The sequence below is a fragment of the Lontra canadensis genome, unplaced genomic scaffold, assembly GCF_010015895.1.
Source record: "Lontra canadensis isolate GAN:19392208 unplaced genomic scaffold, GSC_riverotter_1.0 scaffold27, whole genome shotgun sequence".
NCBI classification, from domain to species: domain Eukaryota; kingdom Metazoa; phylum Chordata; class Mammalia; order Carnivora; family Mustelidae; genus Lontra; species Lontra canadensis.
The window spans coordinates 10,747,831-10,771,964 of record NW_022631021.1 but is presented as its reverse complement, the minus strand read 5'-3'; the positions used below and the strand labels follow the sequence as shown (position 1 = coordinate 10,771,964).

The 24,134-nt window shown below is 34.0% G+C and overlaps 1 protein-coding gene across 1 annotated transcript in view; it reads right to left on the bottom strand.

Annotated features, from left to right (window-relative positions):
• EYS (eyes shut homolog) overlaps positions 1 to 24,134 on the bottom strand; it is a 1,652,140-nt gene that overhangs the window by 1,453,624 nt on the left and 174,382 nt on the right. Inside the window, 1 exon segment of the mRNA XM_032864581.1 lies at positions 12,335 to 12,343. Within this exon segment, the coding sequence (XP_032720472.1) occupies positions 12,335 to 12,343 (9 nt within the window).

Below are 24,134 nucleotides of genomic sequence, written 5' to 3'. Positions count from 1 at the left end.
AGATGACTGCATCTAGTATTTTGGCATGAAAGAAGCAGCAGCCCATAATTTGGACTTCAATGAGATAAAGAAGACATATGATAGCTGTTGACATCTGCTATGTTTTAAAACCTATGTAGGTAGGAAATTGAAAGTGGAATATGTAGAAATTAATGCAACTAACAGGAAAGAATAGAGTCACAGAGGAATCAGCAGCGTGGTATATTAAAATAACTAAAAGTAGTTCAGGATGGCTAGAGCAAACAGTAAGGGTGGGTGAAAGATATTTTAAGGTGCTTGAAACCCCATCTTTTTAGCACTCAAACTGTCATGGAAACCAAGATATATCAGCTAGCATTGCAAAGAAATATGCAGAATCTGAGTTTGAGCCAGACCTTCTGCCTTAAAGTACTGGTGGAGAATTTTGTCATGGTTATTACAGAGGATGTCAAGATTTCATTCTTGAACATGGAAAATAGTATAACTGATTTACATTGTTCAAGTTTCTCTTAAATATTCAGAGAGGTTGTCATCTACAGCCGTACTGTGACTGAGCCACATTTAATCTGCTGGAAGTAAATTGAAATAAATGGAATATATATGACACTCTGAAGAGTGGAATGCATAAATGTGCAATGAAAATATGTGGTTAAACTGCATAATAAGACATCATAAGGGAAGAAGTCATAAGAAAAGTAGTTAGTATGAAGATCTGACAATTTCTCTAGTATAATTAGTTCATATATTACATTTCTCTTTGTATAATTAATAATGCTAAGGGGTACAAGCTGACAGAAATAATAAGAAATTGAACTATGAGTTAGGAGATGTGGGTTCCAATAACAGTTCTTTCAAAACAATGTTGTCACTTCAGACAAGTCCCTAATATCTTGAGTTTAGCATTAATATTATAAAAATTTTTTGAATCATACATTTAAAAAATGTATGATTCTAAGTAGTTTACATTATTAATTTAGCAAAAATCTACTTGTTGATATTTGAAATATATGTATACTTCTTAAGTGAATAAAGCAAGATATATAATAGTATTTTATAATAATTACCTATTATCATTATTATTAACTTGTTAGTTTATACTGTATCAACATATCTTTAATATGATTAATAACTTCTTAAAGAGACAAATTCTTAAAGACCCCAATTATTGATTTAAATATTCATAATGTTACCAAAATTTCTATGATGTCATTTAAAATGTACAAAAATAAAATTAGGCATACATTTCTCAGGCTTATATACTTAATTCAACTATAAACTAAAATAAAATTACAAACTAAATATAAATCTAATAAAATGAAAATTACAGTAATAGTATTACTTTAACAGATGACAGTTTGTGGTTACCAAATATATGCTTACAAGACCCGTGTAGGTATTCACCAATGGTATGGGTTCTTTAAATTTTAACAGGTTGAAATCTTATATAGTATAAATACATCTCAATGCTTTCACTACTTTTCTCAAAGCAAATTATGAAAACTTTCTTCGATAGAACAAGCAAGGACACTTTTGCTCTTCCTATGACATAAATTAAACATGTATAGATTAAATCTCCCTTTTTTTTTTTTTTTATTTGAGAGAGAGAGCAAGAGAGAATGAGCTGGAAGGGGAGAAGGGAGGAAAGGGAGAGGGAGAAGCAGACTCCTGCCAAGCAGGGAGTCCCATGCAGGGCTCAATCCTAGGACCCTGGGATCATGACCTGAGTGGGGCTTGGTCCCAGGACCCCAGGACCATGACCAGAGCTGAAGACACCTCAACTGATTAAATCACCCAGGCACCTCAGATTAAATCTCCCTTTGTGTTTTCTCATAGTCAATACAATTAACGTAGTTTTTCTGCTAAAGCGAATAATCAAAAACAAATTCTAATGAATATACTGAAACTGAGTAAACTGGGTGTAAGATGGGATGCCCTGAAGATTCAGTTGTGTTTATTCTCCCTTTCCTCTCTTAATTTATCTTTCTCACCTAAACACAAACACATTTTCATATTTATATTAGGTATAACATAAAAACCTAAAATATAAAGAAGGTAATATAGAATGAGTTAACCCTGAAATATATAGGTTCCCAAGAGTCTGCAGATTCCTTTTTGAGAAAAAAAAAAAAAAACTGGACTTTTGTAATAACTAGTTTTATACTTTGCTCACTGCATCACTACTTGCAACTACTCAAATATAACTAAAGTATATAAAACTCTGGTCTCTAATAAAGTCTCTCATCACAGACGCTTTCAGGACTAGTTGAAACTCCAATGTGTAAGCACTGTGAAGAAGTATCACTAAATTTTATAATGTTCCTTTGGAGACAAAACAGTACAGGTTTATATAATTATAATTGAATGCAGTTTTCTAGTAGACATTTCGTGTTGGTCTCAGGCAACTAAAAGGAGTGGCTTTTGTGACAATCAACAAAGAGGGGAATTGAGAAACTTCAGTAGGAAAAAAATTTAAAGAGAAATATGGTAGTGCTATATACTACATTTGTGTTGATTGTGTGATCTTGGTTAAATGACTTATAGCCCCTTGTAAATGTATCCTCACCTGTACAGCCGTGATAATAATGGTATGTCCATGCAATGGTATGTTCATCTAAGATTACCATAAAGTTTAATATGGCAATGTTTGTAAAATGTTTAAAATTAATAAACTCTTCTGTTTAGGTCCTATTATTAATACTGGGATACTATCATATAAATTCTTCATTTTCTGAACTATTAATCATACATAAAATGACTTATAGGTATGAAAGAAAGGTGTATGATATGCACTATCTGATGAATGAACTACCACATCTAACTGGTTAGTTGCCATTTTTTAAATTATTTATTTGTTTGACAGACAGAGATCACAAGTAGGCAGAGAGGTAGAGAGAGAGGAGAAGCAGGCTCCCCACTGAGCAGAGAGCCCCATGCAGGGCTCGATTCCAGGACCCTGGGATCATGACCTGAGCCAAAGGCAGAGGCTTTAACCCACTGAGCCACCCAGGTGCCCCATAGTTGCCATTTTAGAAAGAGTCACAACATGGTAAAGATTAAGACAGTAAAAATTACTAAAATATTTCTAATGATCACAAAGAGAGTCTTGTAAAACCCTGGAGCTACATTTCCCTTTCAATTATCAAGATTAGTTCATAATATAATAGCTTTAGTTATACTTCTATATATTAGGAAACATTTATTTTATATCAAAATTCTATTTATGTAGGTCATTCGTAGTTCAGAATCACACAACTTTCAAGACTGACAATGTGAATACTCTCTTATAAAAGGCAGGTAGCTATTTTTGTTCATATTTTTCTAATTCATTTGTTATATTTTCTACATTCAAATAGTATCATATACAGATGATTAAGAAAAAAGCCATATGATCCTTTTAAAATATTATAATTTAATATTATATCCAATATTATTATAACATAGCATAGTACAGTATTTAGGATGGGCACATCAATATACTAATCAATAACACTAGAAGTAATTTTCACCCATTTTGTGTTAATATTTCATTGTATCCCTTGCCAGAAGAAATCATCCACAACAACATCATCATGCTTTTTCTGAAAACATCAGATTTTGGTATCTGAATTCCTGGGTTTGAACTGATTCTGTGATCTTATTCAAATTACTAGATTTCTTTAATCATGATTTCCCATTTGTAAAACAAAAGCTAATGCCTCCTCAGTGTGTGTGTGTGAGATTGAGAGAGACATAGAGAGAGGACAAGAGTGTTTAAGTGTAATAACGTGCATGAAAGCATTTAAAAAATAATAATCCAAAATAATGTTATTATTATTAATATGATAACCATATTCATGGTCATTATCTTGAACTCCTCCAAAAAGAAAATTAAACCACAGATCAAAAATTCCCAGTGTTAATGGTTTTGACAATGGTAAAGATAACTACATATTGGCTACATAATTCATTTCCTACACAATTTCATTCGATGTGATTAATAATACACAAGAATAGGAAATGTCCAAGTTATAATAGCAAAAGTGAGATGGACAGATATACAGAAATGTAGCTACTATGAGACTACTATGGGAGGTCAGTTACATGGTTTACTGGAAATAAAAGTACAAGGATTTTATCAATATTCTTGACAAAATATTCTTGGAAGAATTACTGAACTGCATACTGCTGCCATGTTCTTCTTATAATGGAACAAAAAAGAACTGAGGACATCATAGGCTTACTAAAATTGTACTTTTCCAAAACTGTAGTAACACATTTTCCCTCTAGAATATCTACTTTAAATTCCTGATAGTGGTTTCCTAAAACATTTAAAAATAAGTATACAAAGACATATTCTCTTCAAATAGTATTCACCTTTAAATCATGAAGAAAGTATCAGATTCATGTTAAAATGGTACATAATAATTGTTTTTATTGGCTTTAAAGATTTTGAAATGCAATTTTATTCATAAGAAAATTTTAAAATTTGCACATCACTATTGATTCATTCTGCTTAATGAATTCTTACTTAATGGCATTATCAAAAGAAGACATTAAATATGAATTATGAATTAGATAAATTTAGGGTATTTATTTGAATTAAAGTGGCCATTTATTTGTGCCTTTATTTTAATCTTCTTCATGCATGTTACATATATAATTATAATTTTACATTAGCAACATTTCACGTCATGTCCTAATGCTTAGTATATACTTTTATTCTTTTTCTATTCTGCACTAGAAAGTCAGTAACAAATGGGAAGTTTATAGATATTACAGAGTTGGGTGTATTTCAGAACTCATAATCTGACCCAGATCTTACTGCTTTTTACCAAGAATCACTTCATTATCTCTTTTCCTTTGGTCTAATTTTTAACATAACTACATTTTACAGTTCTTCATAAAATTTCTCATCTGTAGTTTTTGCTCCTTCTGACAGAACTATTTCAGGGGTTTTCATCCACAATATATTGTATTTCTACTTATCAACTAAGGAAATCCTAGAATCACTCTTCTGTTCTTATGTGCCATATTTATGGCTCTACACTTGATTGATTCTTTCAACATAGATGGAAGGTATTTCTCAAAGGTCTGTGTGCGATTATCTAATCTTGCTTGGATAAAGGATGAGTAAATCAGATGTCAGCTTGTATTTTAGGGATTGCTTTTACAGAGTATAGACTCCTTCTCTAATACCCTTTGTTAAAAAGAACCACATGCAATAACAAAGTTATAGGATCAGATATAAAGTGTACTTCAGGTTAAATTTTTAAAAAAAAAATTAAATATTTTACCAATCAGCAAAAATCCTATGGAGAGTTTAAAATATTTAAGTGGATTACCTGCACAATGGCTCTACTCCATTATTTTTTTTTAAAGACTTTATTTGAGAGAAAAGAGAGAAAGAGAGTGAACACAAGCAGGGAGAGGGCCAGAGAGAGACAGAAAGGGAGAAGCAAACTCCCTAATGAACTGGATCCTAGGGCCCCGAGATCATGACCTGAGCTGAAGGCAGATGCTTAACTGACCATGCCACCTAGGCACCTCTGGGTCTACTCCATTATTAAAAATAACTTTACATGTAAAATTACTAAATATCATTTTTAACAGTCTTATTGAGAAATCTAATGCATATACCACTTTACCTAAAGTATTCAATTTGGGGTTTTTCAGCATATTCAGAAATCTATTCAATCATTATCACAAATCTAATTTTAGAATATTTTTGTCAACATAAAAAGAACTTATGAGGGGCGCCTGGGTGGCTCAGTGGGTTAAAGCCTCTGACTTCAGCTCAGGTCATGATCCCAGGGTCCTGGAATCGAGCCCCGCATGGGCCTCTCTGCTCAGCAGGGAGCCTGCTTCCTCCTCTCTCTCTCTGCCTGCCTCTCTGCCTCCTTGTGATCTCTGTCTGTCAAATAAATAAATAAAATCTTTAAAAAAAAAAAAAGAACTTATGGGTCTTTAGTCTCCATATACTTCATATTTAGGCAACCATGCACCTAGTTTTTTATAATTATAGATTTTCCTCTTCCAGATACATCATATGGATGGTAACAAATAATAAACGGTCTTTGTGATTCTCTTTTTCTTAATTTGAGTGTGTGTGTATGTGTGTGTGTGTTTGTACATTTTTTTTTTTCAAAATATGGGCCTTCTTGGCGTCAGTTTCTATTCTTTGTTTTTCCCTCTATGTTTAGGTAATGTTTTCCTGCTTTTATTCATGTCTTAAATTTTTGTTGTTAACTGGACATTTTAGATAATATTGTAGCAACTCTAAATGATTCACACTCCTCCCAACTCAGGCATTTTTGTCTTTATTATTTCTTTGCCTGCTTCTTTAATGACTTGGATGAGCTATTTTAATGAAGTCTATTTCCCTTACAGTGTGAAGTCTTTGATGTTTCTCCTCAGGGGTTATAAACTTGGACTTTCACAGTCTTCCTGATATAGTTTCACTAACTATGATGAAAATTTTAACTGAACTCTGAATCTTTTTTTTTAAATCTCTCAACTGAGTTTTTGAATGATTTGCTACTACTGGAATCACATTGATGAGTTGTCCTCTACTAAGTGCTAGCTGATTATCTGGTGTTTCAACAACATTCTGGGGACATAAACTGTTCCACATTCTGATCCAACTAAAGTTATGTTCCAGGCTTGAGGTTTTCGCCAACCTCGGAAGGGCTCCTCTTAGCTGTCACTTTTACTTTTCTCTCTATTCAACTTCTATCTGGTCTTGTATTTTATCCCTCTCAGTTACTCTCAACCACAATCTCCAATGTTTTCCACACATCTTTATGTATGAATTCCAGCCCAGCCCCCCCCCACCAAAGTCACACCCTTCTAAGGAAACTGTTGATCGTTCTCTTGTTCTGGATTACTTTTCAACCTAGTTAGAACCTCTGTCCTTCTGCATTGAAGGTGAGGAAGGAGACAGAGACCTGTTTCTCTTGGATTATTATGATCCCTGTTCTACAAGCAAGGCATTGAGCGCTTTAGTAGCCACTAGTTTTCTTCCATTTGGAATGAAATGGTCAAACTCTATGAGTAAACTATGAGGTGGAGACCCAGTATTCTCAGCCTGCTTCACCTGGGGAAGAGCCTCCACCTTACGAATGGAGGTTGAGGGGGTCAGGAGAGCTCCCTGCAAAGAATAGAGTATCTATTGGAATAAAATTCTTACAACATAGCTGCAGGGACCAGAGAAATTTGTGGCCTACCCATGCCAGGATGAAACTGTAGCTTTGGAATGGGAATTATGGGAAGAAGGAGCTGTTATTCTGATGACTTTCTATCACACTTAACTAGGTTGAAAGGAAAGAGAAGGTAAGGGAGCAAACATGCTCAAATGCCAAGACTCTGCCCCTTCTTACTAAGAGTTGAAAGACGTTTCTCCCTTTCCTATATGTCTTGAAGACAATTTTGAGAGAGTTGTTTGTTTAATAAAGAACTCACAATGCCATTATGGAAGTTTCTCCCTAGACCAATGGTTGTGGGATTTCTTCTTATTTTGCTAGTTTTTATTCCCAAATAATATAGTTTATATTTTAGTAGCATACCTGTCAGAATGGCTATTACCAAAAAGATAATAACAAGTGTTATTGTTGCTATAAAAAGATAATAACAAGGATATAGAGAAAAGGGAATCTTCTGCATTGTTAGGAATGTAAATTGGTGCCACCTTTATGGAAGACAGTATGGAGGCTCCTCAAATAATTGAAAATAGAACCACCAAATGATCCAACAATTCTGTATTTATCTGAGGAAAATGAAACTACTAATTTGAAAAAAATATATATGTACCCCATGATCACGGCAACATTACTAACAACAGCCAAGGCACAGAAGCAACCTAAGTGTCCACTGATTTATGAATGAATGGATAAGTAGTGTGTGTGTGTGTGTGTGTGTGTGTGCATGCGCGCGCATGCATGTATGTATATATATAATAAAATATCATTTGGCCATAAAAATGAAGGAAATCTTGGCATTTGCAACAACATGGATGGACCTTGAGGGCATTATGGTAAGCAAAATAAGTCAGATAGAGGATGACAACATGTAATGAACTTGTATGTGAAATCAAAAACAACAACAAAAAACAAGCCCCAGAGAACAGATTGGTGTAAGAGGCAGGGGGTGGGAGGTTAGAGAAATAGTAAATGGGTTTTTTTCATTTTTTGGATTTTTTTTAGTTTAAATGAGCTGAATAATTTTATTTTAAAAATAGTTTTTGAGCCAATAAAGGTAAGTTCACTCCCTATCATTGTTATAGTTCTTCTTCCTCCACACCTTGACCTGTGCTGAGAGGAGCCTATTTAAGCCTTGCTATGATGTACAGCAATAGGTAGAGGTTGTCATGTAAGACAGATGAAGCTCATCCCTAGGAAGGTTGGCTATTTCCCAATTAACTTTAGCCATGAGTTACAGCAAAGCAACTAAAAAAGAGGGTCAATGAGGGATCATTACCATTACATATATATTTCTGTCTTCTTGAGACAGATGACCATATTGTGAAACTGTCATGTGAACAGTGATATTTATTAGGAGAGATCACTGTTGGAAGATTTATTTTTGTCTCTTTATACAGATTAGTACATCTTTTCTCTAATAGAGTTCTGTTGTTAATAGAATTTCACCAAGTGAGTTTGCTAGAGAGAGCTTAAAATTTACCCTACCTGCAAATGAGCACATAAATCATTCTTTGAAAACCTACTAGAAATATCTCCTTAAATAATTTATTTGTTCATATTACTTTTATTCAAAAAGTTCATACTTTTCCATAATGAATATACTCATAGCTTGATTTCTACATTAATTATAAAAACTTATTTCCTCAGTAATACCTATCTTTTGCTATGGTCATATTGAAATATTCATCACCCCGATATATGTGTTTCATTATTCCTATATGTATGGTCTTTAGACATACTGGAGTCTAATCAAAATGATTTGGCTTATTAAATTTCCATTACTTTAGCATAAAAATAATATAAATATTTAGAAATAATGTTATAAAAATGTTGAACATTACACTGCTGCCACACTTTTATTAAATGTTCTACCTATTAAAATATTCCCTTGATCTCCTGTTGAACAGTGCTGAGAATCTAAGTTTATCATATATTAGAATTATGTCATTACATTATACATGGCACTGCTAAAAGGCAGACATGAACTTGCTACTACAGCCGATCAAAACATAGCAAAAAAAAAAAACCCCAAAAACTAACATGTAAAAAAGAAAATAAAACTTAGCAAGTAGAATATTCTGATCCTGTTTATTTAAAAAAAAATATGCAGTGGAAGATATAATCCAAGTTCAATGTCTATCTGAATTTACCTATTTTTCAAATATGTAGCCTACTTTAATTTACCCATGCATTGAAGGTAACAGTAATATGGATAATTATTAACCCAGGTATTAACCAAAGTGAATTTATATTTCATTCACAATCACAAGTCACATACAACTGCTGGTTTCAGAAGAGGCTGCTACCTCAGCTTGTTATTCTTGTCTCCACATCTCTATAGCCCTTTGCATATATGTACTTTCTCATAGTTTTTCTCTACTGCTCTCCTGAACTACGTTTTAAGGATGAGAAAATTGTTTTTCCTCTTCTTCCTTTTTTGTCTTCCAAATTACATATTACCAGCATTCAGCATTTTCCTAAAGTTAGAAATCAGTAGATTGAATGTCTCCCTCCCCTCCAAAAAAGGGATTTAGGGTAGTAGGGTGAATGGATATTTATGGTTTGTTAAATCTGCAAATCTTGTGTTAAACATTTTGTTGTTGTTGTTGCTTCTGGTATTCATTTTTATCTCATGATCTCAGGGCCATTAATGGACTCTTTTTTTGTTGCAAATTTTTGGGAGAGCAAAATAATGCAGAATTTATTTAACAACAGAATTTATTTTATTTTTTGAGTTCTGAAAAACATACTTGAGGTAATACTTACCTTGACATAACTGAAACTATGCCCTACCAAAACACTTCTCTTTTCATTTTTACTTTCCATATCTTTTATTCCTCTCAATCCAGTGAGAATGAAGGGCTTTCAAATGCATGAGTAGCATGTATGAGATACATAAACTTATTTTTATTTTGTTTAACCTCATTTTCCGCAGTTCATGAAATGGTATTAACCCATACTTACGACAGCGATCACTGAGTGTTAACTATGTGCCTATGTGTGTACTAAGCACTATGAATAGATTACTTCATTGATTCTTCATGTTAGTGTTATGTTATAATTATTGGGCTTATTCTCACTTTGGTGGTAATAAAACCAAGGTGCAGATGGTATAAATGATCTTCCAAGTCTATATGATGAATATGAAAATGTGTAGGGAGAGATATGCAATACAGCAAGAAAACTGGGTCATCAGTAAGTGTTTGTTGAATAAAGAAAAGACTGTTATTTTGTGGCATTACTCTATTATTGATGTCTTGTGATATGCTAGAGAACAAAATCAAAGCAACCAAAAGCATTTTATTTGGATGTAGGCTTCAATGTAGTTTTCTATCAGTTATTACAGTTATATCCACAGTGAGTCAATCTGCCTAACAGAAGCTTCATAGTCACTGGGAAAACAGTCCCTACCAATATATATATATTTTTTCTTTTTCTCTCTTTTGCCTACCCTCAACATCCTCTCATTTCTTCATATTGTCTTTTCTGAATGCAGCTAAAACATAGTATATCTTACTAGGATCTCCTGACATTCATATTGGAGATGGCTCCCCACCTCCCACCATGTGCACAAACACACATTTCTGAATCAAAACATTTAAAATATTGGGGAGCCTCATGGCTCAGGTGGTTAAGCACTGACTATTGATTTCAGCTCAGGTCACCATCTCAGGGTCCTGGGACTGAGCCTTGTGTCAGCTCCAGCTAAAGCCTGGAGCCTGCTTAGGATCCTGTCTCCCTCTCCCTCTGTCCCTTCCTGACCCACCCCCTCTCAAAACAAACAAAAACTAAAACAACAACAACAACAACAACAACAACACCTTTCAAAATATCAAAGAACAATGGCAAGGTATATAATGTGCTTCCAGGCCGTCTTCAAAAAAAAAAAAAAAAAGATTATTTCGTATCCTGTGACAAGCATATTTTCAAATACATTTTTAATGTTATAACCATACAGCTAAATCAAAAGGCTAGAATAAATTGTGAAAAGAAGAGAACTAAAAATCTCCACTATTTCAGGAATTATCCTCTCAATCCCAGGTCTCACTGGAGAAAATATAATGTGATAATGTGAAAACAGGCAAATAGTTCACAGGGTAATTTTATACTTTAAAATAAGTATTCCATAGCCGATTTGTTATTCTTACAACTGAAGCCTGTGACTAAGCTGCAGATGCGGCAAATAAATAAGCCAAGCCATAGGCTCTCCAGATTTTAAAAAGGAAAATGTTCTTTACTGAAAATGCATTAGGAATGACTGCTGTCTGCCTTTCTTAAAGCCTCAGAACCAAGTCCTTAAATGATGAGTACTTACAAACGATGTTCCTTGTAATATTTAGAAGTTGTAACATTTTAAATTCAAATGGAATATTCAATCCATATGTTTACTAGTGCTTCTGGTAACCATTACAAAAAAAACAAAAGAAAAACAAAAAAAACCCTAAAATGTTGTAACTTGGATTCGAATGACTTTTTTTTCCCTATTTTGAAATATATCCATGTTATGTCAATTTTTTAAAAAGTATTTTTAAAAAGACAAAAGCAGCTAAAATGGCATCAATTCTTTTTTTTTTTTTTTTAAGATTTCATTTATTTGAGAGAGAGACAGAGAGTGAGCAAGAGAGAGAGCATTAGTAGTAGGAGCGGCAGTGGGAGAGGGAGAAGCGGACTTCCCTCTGCAGGGAGCCTAAAGTGGGGCTTAATCCCAATACCCCAGGATCATAACCTGAACAGAAGGCAGACACTTAACCAACTGAGCCACATAGGTGCTCCAGCATCAATTCTTAAACATCAATTTTATTTTTATCCTAAGCATCTGAAAACTCTCACTAGATTTAACTACCAAACTCCAAATGGCTATTTATTGGACAAACAGTGTAGAAAAGTTTACTAAGTTTATTTTGATTGTTAATTTAAGATTTGAAATCTAGTATCTATGACCAGAACCTGTTAATGGTCCTGGATCATTAGATTATAGGTCATTTCATAGAATCAATGAAAAATATTTTCTATATGACAGAAAAACAATTGATATACATGCTATTATTCAGGCTTTGGCTTTTCATGCCTCCATACTGTAGTGCCTAGAGTATTGTGTGAATGATGAGACTTATACCTTCATCAGCATCTAATAGCAGCAGCAGCATCTGTTTGTTTAAACTAGTTCTCAAGGTTTTGACTCACAGTGCCTAATTTTATTGTTATTATTAAAAGTGATCTAACCATATTAATGTTTTTGATATTGTCTCATATTTAAATAATTACTATGTTCCTAAATTCTAATTTAAATTTCCAACATCAAATCTCCTTGGTGTGTGATAAAGGTGGCTTTAATGATTTTAATCAAATAATTGAGAGCACACTTGAAAATAAGCTTTGCAATGTGGAAGTATATGGTCATAAGAGTAAAGAACAATATATTATTTCTAAAAGGTTCCATAGGGGAAATTAATTATGTTATCTTGTATATCATAATTTGGCATCTAGCTCTTAGAATATGAGCTTAAAAATCTGATTTCATCAGCAAGATAAATAGTAACAATAACAACAATAAATCACAGAGCATTAATAGCATATATTAGCATCAGACAGTAGTACTACTCCCACTTTACGGATGAGAAAATTTAAACAAGGAGGTCAAACTATTGTCCTTCTCCTCACCCCCACCATGTTAACATCAAAACTAAGCAATTACAGAAACTCAGAATATTTTATCTCCTCCCATGCACATAACCTTACCTTCTGTGATGGTGAGTTGGAAGTAAAAAGGGACATTTCCCATGTTCCTTATTTCTAATTTAATAATCATCAGAGAATACCTCAAAGTCTATTACACTTACTTTTTTTTTTTTTTTAAGAGAGTGGAAGGAGGAGCAGAGAACGAGGAAGAGAGAATCTTAAGCAAGCTCCATGCTCCAGCACGTGACCCTGAGATCACAACCTGAGCTGAAATTAAGATTGGACACTTAACTGATTGAGCCACGCAGGTGACCCTCTACTACATTTAAAGAATAGTGTCCAGTCTCCTTTGCTCCAGCCTCAGGAAACTTGGAATGTACATGTCTTAGTTTGTGCTGTGGCCTACCTGTGGTCATTTATTCATTTAACTGGAGATACATAGTCTTTTAAAGTAGAAATCAGAGCATCTCAAAATTGCTTCTCACTTCATAGTAAAGGCCAAAGTACTTGGCACTCTGTTAGGCCACAGAGTTCCCCCAACCTCTCTAACCTGCTTTCCTACCACCTTCTCTCTCCTGATCACTTATGTCCAGCCATACAATCTTCTTTGCTTGTTCTTGAATATGCCAAATGCTTACCTGCTTTAGAACCTGTGCTTTCTGTGTCTGTCTCTTTCTTCAGATACCTATTTTCTCACTTCCTTCAGCTGTCTTCTTAGTGGCAACTTATCCAAGATGCCTTCATATAGGACACCCATACTCAATCCCCCTTTCTTGCTTTGTTTTCTCAGCAGCACCTTTTGATCCCTAATTTGTGATCTATTTGTTGTTTTGATTACTGTTTGTCTCCTCTAGTAGAGTATGACCTCTAGCAGAACTATAACTATATTATCATCTCCTATTGCATTTCCAGTACAGAGAATATTATATAGTAAATGATGAACACTTAAAAATTCTTTAAAGGATGAACTATGGGAGAAAATACATCCGCATTCAATAAACTCATTATGTGTTTTAACCTAATTATCAGACACAATAGCACCTATGTAACCCCTAGAAGAAATGGAGATTAGAATACATTTCCTCTTGTTAATCTCTAATTTTGTCTAAAAATTATTTTTCTTTTCTACCAGGTCTATACCTATTTTTCTTTATAGCTACCCAGTCACTAATATTTTCTACATTAAAAAGAATTCTAAAATAATACCAGAATAACAAGTTACCAATGTTATTTTTATGTTTTATAACAATATTAGTTTGAGAGATCTTATTGATCATGCTTATTTTGGAAAAAGAAAAAGTTTACATGTATTATAAAATCTATATAAAATATTAAAAAACATACATTTGTGATTCTTGATTGCTTACAATTTCCCTAATGATGTACTCTGTTAAAAAAAAAAAAAAAAAAAAAAGAAGAAGAAGAAGAAGAAGAAGAAAGACACTCAGATTTTTTTTTCCCCTCCAGGTGGCTTTGGCAGCTCAATTTGAACACTCCCCAGAGAGATCTCAGACATTTATGAAGTTAAATGGTCTACTATTATTAAGCCAGAGATATTTTACTTTGTTGTGATTGCCATAAATACTGCATTAACATTTGAATAATAGGCAATTTCACTGAGAATGTATCAATGTTTTTTTTAGTGAATTAATCTATATCTCTTTCCTACAACTTGCTTATTGATGCACGATAAATGCAGTAATAATGATAATAAATCATCAAACATTCTAGCAGACTGTCAGGGAGGGGAAGTGGGGGGTGCACAGAATTTAGCTTGTTGAGAGACATTTCAATGCAGGAGAAATGACATGTGTCATACGGTCCCACAGTGAGATGACAGAACACATGGGGATGGCTGAATATCAGCAATGTGTACAAGCCTGACATGATTGGAGCCTCTGGTTGCGTTTCAGGTTACCCTATGTAACACAGTAATACTCGGTTCATTAAAACAGCAGTAAAATCCTATAGGAGATATTTCATCTAGGATAAAAGAGAGGAAAACAATGTAGGGAAAAAAAAAAAACAACAGAAATCATATTCCCCTATAAATCATATCTCCCAGCCATCTATAAGAACACCAGAAATTAGGGTGATAAATACCCAGGGCAGCAAAAAACAAAGAAACAAAGAAACAGGGGCACCTGGGTGGCTCAGTGGGTTAAAGCCTCTGCCTTCGGCTCGGGTCATGATCCCAGACTCCTGGGATCGAGTCCCGCATCGGGCTCTCTGCTCAGCGGGGAGCCTGCTTCCTCCTCTCTCTCTGCCTGCCTCTCTGCCTACTTGTGATCTCTCTCTCTGTCAAATAAATAAATAAAAGTCTTTAAAAAAAAAAAAGAAAGAAAGCAAGAAACAAAGAAACAAACAAAATACTCATGGTGTGATTGCTTTGACTGGATTGGAAATAAAGGGTTAGACCACTGAGAGCCCACATTAAAAGAATTTATTAAAGAAAAAAAATGTTAAACTTAAAAATTTTAAAAAAGCATTTATTATACCAATAATAATCAAGCTGAACTGGCTACTATAGCAAAAGAGTTGATAACCGAATGGCATCATTCATGATATAGTGATTTAATTATTTGTATTGTTAGAGGAGAGACCCCTTAGGAGAATCACGAGGAAGTCCGCATGGGAGATGTTCAAGTGTTGGACCACTGGGGTGAAGCCAGTGAGAGCTACAGAAGATACCTGACTTAGAGTAGGAAAGAAGATACCTAATGATCAGATAAAATACTGAAACCCTTATCCCCACTTTTTTCCCTTTTTTTCCTTAATCTGTGCACCCCTAAGAATTCTATGGGGTGGTAGCAGCTGATGGTAACGCTAACTGTGCTAGTGAGTTCTCTGAGAAAGCAGAACTTTCTATTTGCTAAAGCTGTGATTCCAACAGGGTGGACCATCTACTTACTGCCCCTCCTCTTTCCCCTTCTCTGCCCTTTTTGCTGCTTGATCCCAGATATTCAATCACTAAAATATAGAATACTGTAACTACATCCCAGATTTTAGACAAAAGGAATGAAAAAGGGGATTCCAGGGAACGAGAACACACAAGAGAGGTGACAGAGAGGGAGGTCAGTAAAATGACATCATCAAATTTTTAATAAACACCTGGACTTACGTCTAAGCTGCACGATATGGGTCTGATCCTATTCAGCATACCAAATAAAAGAATTTGACTAACAAACAGAACACCACTCATATCCCAGATTGTCTACTGCTGGTACACACTCAAGACACATCTTAGTAGTACAACAGAACCTTTGAATAACCTACAGAAGGCCAGTTGGGTAGACCTAACCAGATCAACTGCTTGCTAAAACAACAACAAAACAATATTCTCAACAGGATTTAACAAAGATCCACTATCCCAATGATATTTAAGTGGCCATCACTCTGTCTACAATTATTCAACACAGGGAAAATCAAAAACAAAACAAAACAAAAACCTCAACTCACCTGGGAAAATCCAATCAACAGAAGATAATATTGATAGGTTGAATTGATCTGACAACGACTTTAAAGTAGACATCAAAAAATGCTCCAGTAGGGGCGCCTGGGTGACTCAGTGGGTTAAGCTGCTGCCTTAGGCTTGGGTCATGATCTCAGAGTACTGGGATGGAGCCCCGCATCGGGCTCTCTGCTCAGCAGGGAGCCTGCTTCCTCCTCTCTCTCTGCCTGCCTCTCTGCCTGCTTGTGATCTCTCTGTCAAATAAATAAATAAAATCTTTAAAAAAAAAATGCTCCAGTAATAGAGAACTCTATTGAAATGAATGGACAAATGGTCTCTGCAAGGAAATAAAAGAGACGAACCAAATGGAAATTTTACAACTGAAAAAATGAAATAACTGAAATAAAAATTTCACTGGGTAAACTCAATTCAGAATGAGGACGACAGAGAAAAGACGGATCAGCAGAAAGTATCCTTTTGAATAAGGAGAAAAAAAACAATGAAAAAAAAAAAAGTATGGAGCCTCAGAGACTTATGGGATAATAACAAAGTATTAGCATTTGTGCCATAAACATCCCAGAAAAAGAAGACAAAGAATTCAGTTCAAAAACAAAAAATTGAAAAAAATAATAGGTGAAAAAGTCCCTTATTCTGAAAGACAATATCATACAAACTAAAGAAATGCAATGAAGTCCAAACATAAAAAAATAAACAAAATAAAACAAATGAAATAAACCAGACATATTGAAAGGAAACCACTGAAAACTAATGACCTAGATAATAATACAGCTTGAGATAAACAGTGGACCATTGGGTTTGAACTGTGCTGGTCCACTTATCTGGGCATTCTTTTTTCTTTTCTTTCTTTTTTTTTTTTTTTTTTTTCACTAAAAACAGGATAGTATGAGAGATAGACAGGAGAGTCTTCAACACGTAAGTCATTTTGGGCCACAGTTATATTTATGAAATAGATTCATGGAAGTATAAGCAAAAGAAAATTCTGGTTAATACAATAGTACTCTGGAGAGGTACACATGATATACAACTGTAGGCATAAAATTGTAAATAGAAATATTTCTTTTGTGAGTTATTATTAAACTTTCTAATATCCCATTTTTTTCCTCTGATTGTCTAGGCATCTCCCCCACTACAATATAAATGCTACTATCTCAGACTCAATTCTCAGAAAACTTAATCTCACTGAAGAGATTAGGATTTAAAAGAAATCTTAAGGTTGGAAGCTTAAAAGTTCCTTATATCTATGAAGTCACATAAGTATATCAAAACCTTTAAAATATACAGAGGCAGCGGGGCGCCTGGGTGGCTCAGTGGGTTAAAGCCTCTGCCTTTGGCTCAGGGCATGATCCCAGGGTCCTGGGATCGAGCCCCACATCAGGCTCTCTGCTCGGTGGGGAGCCTGTTTCCCCCCTCTCTCTGTCTGTCTCTCTGCCTACTTGTGATCTCTCTCTCTGTGTCAAATAAATAAATAAAATATTTAAAAATAAATAAATAAATAAAATAAAATATACAGAGGCAGCATTTCTTTTGATAGACAGATTTACTTTAATCTCTTAGAACATTTTCAAATCACTTGGTCAGTTGATTCCTAATCAATCCCTCACAACACACATAGACACACAGATGTGCACACACATATATGCAAAAATGTGTAAGGCCCACAGAAATGCCTGGTTGGCCTATATATTAAAAAGATAAGATATTTGAGGGGATAAAACAGATATAATTAAACACATTTAATCTGGCCATAAACATTTTACCTCTATCTCTTCTTGATAAATTCCCAGTTAATGTACAAGAAGAAGCAAGGAATTTAATTTATGCAGGATGGAGTGGAGTAAGTTCCAAATGACATCTGACATCTGTTCGCATAGAAACACTGCTGGTAGAAAGGAATGGAATGTTAATTTTAAGAAGAAAAATTCCTATCTTTTAAATATCTGGTAGGGAAATCTTTTCTAAAGTTTAGTACAATGAGAAATTGATGGAAGTGGAACTATAAGTGTTAGATTTCTAAGTTACTGTGGAAAGAATTATTTATTCTGTAACATCCTTCAAGACTGCAATGGAAGGTACAAATTAGCTCATACAGTTAATAGTTGGAAGTTATGCACAGCTAGTAATCTAAATGGGTATTTAGTGTCATGAAGAATAACCTGTTTCTTTTAATACTGTTTCCTTCTGAAATCAAAGACACTGGTCATTTGAAATAGTACAAAAGAGAAATCACAAATTTTTCCAGCATGAAGTGATATTTTGGTAAAGATATTACCATGGCTTTCATTTCATTTTCATTTTTGAAAAGCAAGGCATACTAATTTACACATTTTTAAATAATCTATGCCCACAATTTTCAAAATTTAGTGAGCAAATACATTACTTGAATCACTTTGGTGAAAATAACTTTTAAGTTAAAAGTGAAAAATCATCGTTTATATGGATATCACTTTGAAATAAGTTATAGGAAAAAATATATAGTTGGAATTTAACAGGGGAAAAAGATTAGAATGGACTGAAAGCAAGGAAGAAGAGTTGATATAGTAGAGGAAAAAACACCACTTTTAATTCAAAGTAATTTAATTCTGAATTTCCACAATTTTAAGTTTTCCTGGGTTATAGGTGAACCTCTTCTGAAAATCTGCATTGTTCTTTGTGGGAATAAAAGTTTCTTGGAAAGTTGGGTACGATGAACATTTGCATTTTCCATTGTGTGGTAGTTAGCTTTAATATCAAAGGAGAAAAATTGTTCCATGTTAAATATAGCATATGTCACAATGTATTGGTGGTGGGGAAGGAGATATGTATTCTGACCAACAACTAATTTTAAGGATTGTGAAAAATGTCTTTCTTGCATAGGTCAAAAACTAATAAAACTCCTATCAGATACTATAAAAGTAACATGGTCTTGGTTTCCTGGTAACTACAGAGAAGTTTTGTGGCAAAATATGATAAATGACTGTTAATAAAACTGTGCCCATGTAGGAGATATAATAAAATCTATACTAAGAGTTTCTCGAAACCTGAATCTCCCATATGCTTATGGCTAAAATTTAAAGGAATAATTTCTCTGTATTTTTTACCACTTGAAATTAACTGAAATTAGTAAACTTTTGTACAATGATATAATTGCGAAAATCTCTGTAAAGAAACCTTTTTATTTCAAAAAGAAAAAAAGTGGGAGCGCCCAGGTGGCTCAATCGGTTGGGCATCCAACTCCTGATTTGGTTCAGGTCTTGATCCTGGGGTCCTGAGATGAACTCTCCCCCACCCGAATCAGGCTCCATGCTCAGCATGTGGCATCTGCTTGGGATTCTCTCTCTCCCTCTACCCCTCCCCCAACTCATGCTTGCATGCTCTCTCTCAAATAAATAAATAAATAAAATCTTTAAAAAACAAACAAACAAACAAACAAAAATCTCTTTCAAAAGATTTAAGAGAAACAGAAACGAACAGAAGTAGAAAAATCCTGTCTGGAGAAATACAAACTGGAGAGGAAAATAAAAAATTTTTATGATGTTCTGGGTACCTGATAACTAATATCATACATCAATGCAAGATGATTAAAAGTCAGCAGAATGATTTAAATTATCTGTCCATAAAATTTTAAAGCAAAATATAGGTGACAGATCTTGATGGCTTACTTGTTTCCTATTCTCCTATACATTTACTCCTTGAAGTAAGGTGAAGCCATTGGAGATTTCCTCTGACCAAGGAGACAGAGATCAAATAAATAAATAAAATTAAAAAAAAAAAAAGAGTCCTTGCTTGACCACTGCTTTCCTCCTCCTCACTGGTAGTTACAAATGGATGTACAATACATAGAAGCAGCTGCGACTACTGATCCACTAAGTGGGGGGAAAGCTGCCTCAGAGCTTCCCACTGATTTGCAGCATATTTTCTGTGAGTGAGAGTTAAAAGTCTGTGGTGCTACTCTTAGGAGATTTTGTCTTTGTGCAGCATAGCAAAAAATATCCTATCCTGAGAGATAGATTCAATAAATAATTAAAAAATGGTTCATGTGTTTTTGTACGTATATGTAAATTTAGAAAGTAAAATGGTCACATAGGAATAGGAACATCAAATAGTACTAAAAAATGAAAAAAATCATTTTTAATGTTTAGAAAAATGACACACAAAGCCAAAGTGGTTGATTATTCACATACTCTGTTGGTTCTGTTTGACTGATCAGTAAAAATGACAAATCTTTGCATGGAATTTAACGCTTAACATAATGTCTTGTTTTTTACTACTATTAGTGAGAATGCTTTCCCACCAATCTTTCTGTGCTTTAAACTTTGATCCAGGGGCACCTGGGTGGCTCAGTGGGTTAAGCCTCTGCCTTCAGCTCAGGTCATGATCTCAGGGTTCTGGAATCGAGCCCCACATTGGGCTCTCTGCTCAGCAGGGAGCCTGCTTCCTCCTTTCTCTCTCTCTGCCTGCTCCTCTGCCTACTTGTGATCTCTATCTGTCAAATAAATAAATAAAGTCTTAAAAAAAATTTTAAAGTTTGATCCAGAGTGTAGAAAAATTAATGCTAGTTTAGAATTTAGATACACAGGTGGCCTTCCAGCTCTGCCATCTGTAGAGACTGACCTTGGACAGCTCACACAATCTCTGTGACTACTACTCACAAGTAAAGTTAAGGGAGGTGGGATAGCTATCTACTAATGGCTCAGTTCCAAAGATCTACCTGCAGATCCCCAAATATTTGTCCTATTTTACCATTACCACACAATGGCCCTTATGTATATTGTTTCATTTTCCTGAGATCATTCTTTCTTCCTATTTTTGTTTCTGAGTATTAAAAATATTTCAAATCCCCACCAAAATGGGGACTCCTCCATAATGTGTTCACTCCTTTTTCCTTAAAAATCATCTTTGTTTGAACTCCACTAGCACATAATCACTGCTTCTTGTGGTATTTATTATTTTTGTTGATTAATTTTCACATTTTGCCTATATAATATACTACAAATTTTTCTAAAGTACACAATACATTCTTAAGATTATTTGTATACCACATGATACTCATAGTAAGGGAAAAATATTTTGTTATATATTCTCTAAAAATACTTTTAATAACAATGGATAAAAAAGCACAAAAGGACCCAAGGACAAAAGTAAGGAAAGAAAAAGCTGAAATAGAACTTCTATAGAATTATTTTCCTATAAGGACTTTTTAGAAAAGGGTCACTACTTTTATTCTATCAAATCAAATTATTTTTTCTTTTACTCTATTAATACATTTTCCCAAATATTATATTTCTATTTACTTTCTATTATCTAAAACCTGAAAGCTTTTACTGAATCTAGGTCTCAGAGTTACCAAGTACTATAATCAACTCTTTGGAGTAAATTTACTTGAAGAACTTTGCACTTCACTGATCCTTAAAGAATAGAGAACAAGAACATTTCAAAAATGCATTAGGATCATTTTAAGAGCAGAAAATGTTATTTATGTAATTCAGGTTCTGATACCTTATACTGCACATTACCTATTACTATAGTGTGGAATGAAAGAATTAAAGTTTAGTTAATGATTATTTTTTAAGTTTCTATATTTTGATAAGAATTTTTTTTAAAGTTTCTGCATTTTGAAAAGACATATATGTATGTCATCTAAATATTTACTAGGTGAGCACAAAAATAACAAAACAGAGACCATAGCTGTATGATGTCACTGTGTTCACCATGCCTCCAAAAGTGAATGTTTAGATAGCAAACATCCAGAGCATTCTAAAAGGACTTCTTTATGTGTATAATAAAAGGCCAATATGTAACCTCTAAATAAATAATAGATTCAATTATGGTTTGCACAGTGATTAACAAAATATTTTCCCCACATACTGTTAAATTTAATACTCATTTAAGATAGATAAGACATATTAATATACTTGTCTTTGAAGAAATTTGAAGAGGTTATAAGTCTATTAGAGAAAGATAATTATCATATGATCTCTGTGATATGAGGAATTCGAGAGGCAGGACAGGGGGCCGTGGGGGGAAGGGAGGGAAAAATGAAATAAGATGGGACCAGGGAGGGAGACAAACCATAAGAGACTCTTAATCTCAGGAAACAAATTGAGGGTTGCTGGGTGGGGGGGAGGAATAGGGTGGCTGGGTGATGGACATTAGGGAGGGTATGTGCTATGGTGAGTGCTGTGAATTGTGTAAGACAAAGAATACATTATACGTTAATAAAAAGAAGTATGAAGAGGTTAAATTATTTGCCCAATATCAAACTGTTACAAGTTTTAAAGTCATGATTTGAGTCTAAGATTTTTTTTTATTCTAATTTATACTGCATTCTTTCTGTAATCATAAGTGGGATGTCAAAATTTTTCACTTGGAAAATTTTAATGTCTATTCCTTTAGCTCTTCTAAATAGTGGACATCAACTTGTGCATTAATCAGATGCTTTACCAGTGTACAAAATGTTTGCTGTTTTCCGGCTGTGAAGCTCTTCACAGCAACCTTCTGAAAAGTACTCCAATATTATTTTGAGGAACTGTCTCTTCTGTTGAACGTGATATGTTAAGACTACATCAGGGACATGCCCTCCCATGGTTAGTGGTTTAAGCTATAAAGTCAGATGTTTCCTCCCAATACTGAGTCTTATGATGTATAAAGAGAAGACTACTCAAGTAAGAAAACCCATCCTGTATCCAGTTCTTAAATCTCTGTATTTGATTTAGCTCTTAACAGTGCCCAGGTGTCTTTTCCAAGCCTTTCTGTTAATTCTGAGAGCTTATTCTATCTTTCCGGCAACTTTCCTGTGCTTAAACTAACCAGAGGGTATTTGGGTTACTTGCAACCAGAGTCTGGTATTATTGGCCATCTTCAACTTATTCACAATTATTTCCTCAATATATTACATGTCACAGTATCAAAAACATATTTAATAATCAAATGGAATAGTTAGAAAATAAATTATTTGTTGAATTAATGTATTATTGAATACAATGTATTCTCTACTGAAAAAAAGGAGTTATATATAGCATTCAGTGACCTATCTCAAGCCAGAAATACATTAACTCATTAACTTAGAAAATGACATCTTATTACTTGTTACTTAAGAGCTAGAATACATAACATGTAATTACCTCTTGGGGAAGGCAAGAGTGGTCTTGAATTCTACACATAGTTCTATACCTCATAGAAGTGTCTTTACATATTACTTTTTCAGACTTAGATGAAATGCCACACTCCAAATCTATTTAAGGGTATGCATTGTGTTTGAGATGCACTATTTAAGTTCATTTAAAGTAAATGAAGCTGTTGTTAAACCTTTAAAAGATTTTAACGGGGCTTCCATTTTTAAAAGATGGTTTGTACCTATTCAGTAAGGATCCTTCATGTCTATAATCATGCTATTCTCACAAAGTCATTCCATTATTCATTAACATTATATTATTCTAGGGACACCTGGGTGACTCAGTGGGTTAAGCCTCTGCCTTCAGCTCAGGTCATGATCTCAGGGTCCTGGGATTGAGCCCCACATTGGGCTCTCTGTTCAGCAGGGAGCTTGCTTCTCCTTCTCTCTCTGCCTGCCTCTCTGCCTACTTATGATCTCTCTCTGTGTGTCAAATAAATAAATCTTTTAGAAAGTATATTATATTATTCTAAATCCATTTTTTATCTCTTGGGTCTATTATTAAATGGAAAAGAACATTAAATAATCAAAGCAGATACAAAGGAGAGACTTTAATTTTGTAATGGGTGGGAACAAATTTTAAACAATGTAAGAAATCAGAAATCAAATGTTGTGTATTGGTCATATAAATTAAAATATAATATCAAAAACAAGATTCAATGAACTAATACTATAAAAG